At 50.0% G+C, this 5178-nt stretch overlaps 1 protein-coding gene across 1 annotated transcript; it reads left to right on the top strand.

Annotated features, from left to right (window-relative positions):
- The first annotated feature begins 236 nt into the window (after positions 1-236).
- On the top strand, positions 237-4696 carry HTR1A (5-hydroxytryptamine receptor 1A). Its single transcript, XM_050793766.1, has one exon. It carries the CDS (start codon positions 859-861, stop codon positions 2125-2127), a length of 1269 nt encoding a protein of 422 aa, XP_050649723.1. The 5' UTR covers positions 237-858; the 3' UTR covers positions 2128-4696.
- Positions 4697-5178: the final 482 nt, after the last annotated feature.

Consider the following 5178-nt stretch of genomic DNA (forward strand, 5'->3'; position numbering starts at 1 on the left):
CCCTCTCCCCGAATACCCCCTCCCCAGTTTGACTGGATTGGAGGAGGAGTTTATCTGTTACAACCTTGGTCTGACCGACAGGGATCCGGTGTGTGTAAGTGAGTTCTGAGTCTCTGTTGACAAAAAGGGACTGGAAAGCAAAGACGCTGAGCTTGAGGGAGAGGAGGGCGGGGACCCAGAGGAAAGAGGCACTCCTCGGGGTTGGGGTTGGGGAAATATTAGGAGGGGAGGGTTAGAATGGGAGGGAGGGAGCCTGGCTTTCGAAGCGACTCACAGAGGGATAAATAAAGGGAAGTGAGGAGGAAGAGCGAGACTGAAAGGGAAGGCAAGTGGGGAGAAGGGGGTCGAAAGAGGCAGAAGAGAAAGAGAGAAGAGAGAGGAGGAGAGAGGGGGAGAGAGGGAAGGAAGGAAACAGGGAGAGGAGGGTCACAGAGTGACCGTGGAGGATGGGGCTTCTCCGTTCTAGATATTTCTGGGATTGGAGACTGTTTGCTAGAGGAGAGACTCCAGCTCCTCCGACAGCCAGTTTGGGAGCGGCAAAGTAAAATGGACAGCGACAGACAGACGTTCCAGCCACCTCTCCGCCGCCCGGAGATCCTGGAGCTGCTTTCAGGCCAACTCCAGTTTCCCAGCTGGAGCCTCTGAACGCGCTGGACTGCGCGAGCCGGGGAAGCGCCTGAAAGCTGCTCCTCAGAGATACCTTCGCCGAAGCAGTAAGAACTTCCTGCTTGGGTGCCTGCATTCCCTTCCTCCGAAACTTCCCAGGAGAAGCGGGGGGGAAGACCCCAGGGGAAGGGGCGAGGCGGATCTTCGCGCTGCTTTTTCTTCCCTCCCCGTTCCCGCGCCGGGCGCGCAGGCATGGATGTGCTCAGCCCTGGTCAGGGCAACAACACCACATCATCACCGGGTCCCTTTGAGACCGGCGGCAACACTACTGGTATCTCCGACGTGACCTTCAGCTACCAAGTGATCACCTCTCTGCTGCTGGGCACGCTCATCTTCTGCGCGGTGCTGGGCAATGCGTGCGTGGTGGCTGCCATCGCCTTGGAGCGCTCCCTGCAGAACGTGGCCAATTATCTTATTGGCTCTTTGGCGGTCACCGACCTCATGGTGTCGGTGTTAGTGCTGCCCATGGCCGCGCTGTATCAGGTGCTCAACAAGTGGACACTGGGCCAGGTCACCTGCGACCTGTTCATCGCCCTGGACGTGCTGTGCTGCACCTCATCCATCCTGCACCTGTGTGCCATCGCGCTGGACAGGTACTGGGCCATCACGGACCCCATCGACTACGTGAACAAGAGGACGCCCCGGCGCGCCGCTGCGCTCATCTCGCTCACTTGGCTTATTGGCTTCCTCATCTCTATCCCGCCCATGCTGGGCTGGCGCACCCCGGAAGACCGCTCGGACCCCGACGCATGCACCATTAGCAAGGACCACGGCTACACTATTTACTCCACTTTCGGAGCTTTCTACATCCCGCTGCTGCTCATGCTGGTTCTCTATGGGCGCATATTCCGAGCTGCGCGCTTCCGCATCCGCAAGACGGTCAAAAAGGTGGAGAAGACCGGAGCCGACACCCGTCATGGAGCATCTCCCACCCCGCAGCCCAAGAAGAGCGTGAATGGAGAGTCGGGGGGCAGGAACTGGAGGCTGGGCGTGGAGAGCAAGGCAGGGGGTGCTCTGTGCGCCAATGGCGCGGTGAGGCAAGGCGACGATGGCGCCGCCCTAGAGGTGATCGAGGTGCACCGAGTGGGCAACTCCAAAGAGCACTTGCCTCTGCCCAGCGAGGCTGGTTCTACCCCTTGTGCCTCCGCCTCTTTCGAGAGGAAAAATGAGCGCAACGCCGATGCCAAGCGCAAGATGGCCCTGGCCCGAGAGAGGAAGACAGTGAAGACGCTGGGCATCATCATGGGCACCTTCATCCTCTGCTGGCTGCCCTTCTTCATCGTGGCTCTTGTTCTGCCCTTCTGCGAAAGCAGCTGCCACATGCCAACGCTGTTGGGAGCCATAATCAATTGGCTGGGTTACTCCAACTCTCTGCTTAATCCGGTCATTTACGCATACTTCAACAAGGACTTTCAAAACGCGTTTAAGAAGATCATTAAGTGTAAGTTCTGCCGCCAGTGATGACGAAGGAGTAGCCGGCCAGTCGGGGCTACAGGATCTGCCCCATTCACTATGCTTCCCCCAACCCTAGGGAATCAACACTTAAGATAATTTGCCACTTCTTCTCTGTCTCTCTGCTCCGCCCGCGGCTTGCGGACCTGGTCCCCTCCCCACTTCCCGCTCCAGCGCAGGGCGCTTTGTGCAAAGGAGACCCAGCGGCGGGGCGTGAGAGCCCAGAAAATTCCGTTTGTGAGAAGCGACTTTGGCTCAGACTTTGCCTTTAGCATCAGTTTTGATCCCAGCAATTGCCTCTTCTCTCTTCTATCCCCTAAATCTTTGCGGTAGATGTTTAATCCTTAGTTGTTCAAGGCAGAAAATCCAAAAACTAAAAAATAAATAAACTGTACACACAGCCGCCGCGCCCACTAAGGAGCTCCACCCTATCACCCAACTTCTAGAACTTGGACTTGAGGTTCGGGAATTTGCTCCATCTCTCCCGCCCTCTGGCCCTTGAAATATTCACCTTTTCCTCCCTATTTTTATCTTTTATTTTCTTTCATTGCTTCCCTCTCTGCCCTCGCCCACCCTTATGCACGAATCTGCTGGTCCAGAGAGGCGGAAGAGGCTGCTTTTCGGATTCCCTGTCTTCGCACAGACTTGAGATTAACTCTCTCGTGCAGTGCACAACCCCTGCTTCCTTTGTTTCCTTGGACTCAAAACAAGTGGCTAGAAGGTGTCTCTTAGAGTGGACTTGTAAGTACAAGGCCGGGCCAGTGGGGGAGAGCGAGGAGGAGGAGGGTGTGCAGACCACTTTGTCTATGCTTGTCTTGGTGTCAGCACTCACCAAAGAAGCTGACAATCATACAGTGGAGAGAGAACGGACGCTGTTTGCACAGGTAGCTGGCGAATGTGTACGTCCTGGCATCGCCACTTACTTACTGCGGGAGGCGCCAGCCGGCCGCTGTTTGCGCTCTGGGGACGCTGAGAGGCCTGGGATCCGCGCGCCTCCCCAGCCATCTGTGCTCTGGCAGGGCGGTAGGCGCTCCTGGCTGCTGACTGACTTACCGGATCTGGGTTACTCCGCCTACGCTCTGGGGCGCCCTGAAATGCGGGTAGACACCTGAGGTTTTTGCCATAGCTGGCGGCGCAAGGTCCCGCGGAACTCTTGGGATTGGAGAGACCAAGAAGGCTTTAAAGGGGCGACATGCTGGGGCGGCAAAGAGGAAAGGTTCTCCAGGGCGCGCGTGCCCGAGGCTCCAGCTGGCTGCCCCAGTAAAACCTGAAAGAGCTATTTTATCCTTACAATGTAGACTTTTTCCTCCTAATTCACGCTCTTGTCCTTTTTGGATCGGGGAATAATTCTGCTGAGCGTGTCCCAACACTCACTGCATTTGCTTTACAGTACATCCAAGACACAAAGTTAGCAGAACTTAGTTTTCCAAATAGGAATTCTGGGCTTTCAGTGGAATGCCCAGATAGTCCATAAGTTAGCACTATCTGTGACAGCAGGCAGATAGTTTAAATAGCAGGGTCCTAAAGGACTAGTTAGGAGGTGGTCTTCCTGGGGAAGCTAAGAATCTTTTATGGGATTATTTGCTCCCTGGCATGGCCATTCTGCTGTGCCAAGGGTCTACGGAAACCACCTTTTTGCCCTTTGAATTGTGGAGCACTCCAGGCTTTCTCTCCTTCAGTTATTCTTGAAGCCTTGCCACTCCTGCCGAGAAACTGGTTAAAATCTTTGCTGCCCCAGAAAGGGAAGTTATTTAGGTACTCTCTTTGGATGTAAATTTCCAACTACGTGATGGAGATCTAGAGGGTTGTCATTGCTTGATCTAGCCTCCAATTTTCTTATGAATAATGGTTTTGTTTTCCAGAAAATTCACAAAATAATTGATCCCTACTCCCCTCTCTCTTCAACTGTACCTTTCGAATGCTTGCATTTGCTGTTTTGAGAACCGTATTACATTTACACATTGCAAAAATTGCCAATGAAAAGTTCATTTGTTTACAATTAAGAAAGTGAAAGGACAGCTCTGTCACTTGAAGCCATTTTATTGTTTGTCAGACTGAATAAAACTTTCCTTTGGTGTCTGCTTCTGTATTCTAAACTGGAAGTAGACATCATATTCCAGCTAAGTAGGGAAAGTTCTAGAACTTTGGGAATAATTTGTCTATACATGTATAATGCTGAGAAGGGTCTGCAGTGAAGAAAGTAAGATAGACTTCTCCAGTACAACTATTACTCATTTGATAATTCAGTTTCATTTTTGCTTACATAATCTAAGTAGACCTATATCAGAAACCAAGTTTTTATGTATGTTATACTAAATTTTAGGAACAACGTCTATATTTTAAAAATCCAAACCCCAAATTTGCTCATCCAAATTATGTCTTGGCCAGCAAGTTTTACATTAGAAGTTTTGAGACTTCCATTTATTTGTGTCTTTTACAGAATTGTATGACAATGACTTTTGGACATTTGTTCTTTCTGCTTTGGAATATTTATACAAGAATGGAGAAGGAACATTAAACTGGAGCATAATTGTCAAGGCAATAGAGAATTTAGAGAAATAAAATAGCTGCATATCTCTAAAGAGTGCCTGATGCTTTCTTTTTTCTTTAACGTATTTGTACTAAGGTAAAGTGTTGATGCATCAAAATTGCCTTCACTTTTCCTTATGACAATAACAGACTTTAATAATGGTAATGCTACAATTAACTGATATCAGTAACACATGCATGTTTATTTCAATCAAAATCTCTACTTGTATTTATTTGTATAATTTTAAAATTAAAGTTAAAAATACAGTGATTAGAAGAAGATCCTTCTTTATAGGTCAGGGATCTGACTTAGGGAAATAAGTGTACTTTTCAACAGTAAAACTCATTCTAGATGGATGATTTCCTTAAAAAAAACTGTGCCTCTGGAAAAAGAAAGTCACGTATCATTTAGGCATAAAACCACACATTTTCCATGACTGGCACCTGCAGGTAACATTTAGGTTTCTTTCTAACATGGACAGAATGGAAGATATGTGGAGCAAAACTAGTCTCTGGGGAAAGCAGCAGGGG

This window comes from Macaca thibetana, chromosome 6, assembly GCF_024542745.1.
Source record: "Macaca thibetana thibetana isolate TM-01 chromosome 6, ASM2454274v1, whole genome shotgun sequence".
Lineage (NCBI taxonomy): Eukaryota > Metazoa > Chordata > Mammalia > Primates > Cercopithecidae > Macaca > Macaca thibetana.

Excerpts from the sequence above, each read along its gene's own strand:
- HTR1A (XM_050793766.1), top strand. The coding sequence starts at position 859 with ATGGATGTGCTCAGCCCTGGTCAGGGCAACAACACCACATCATCACCG.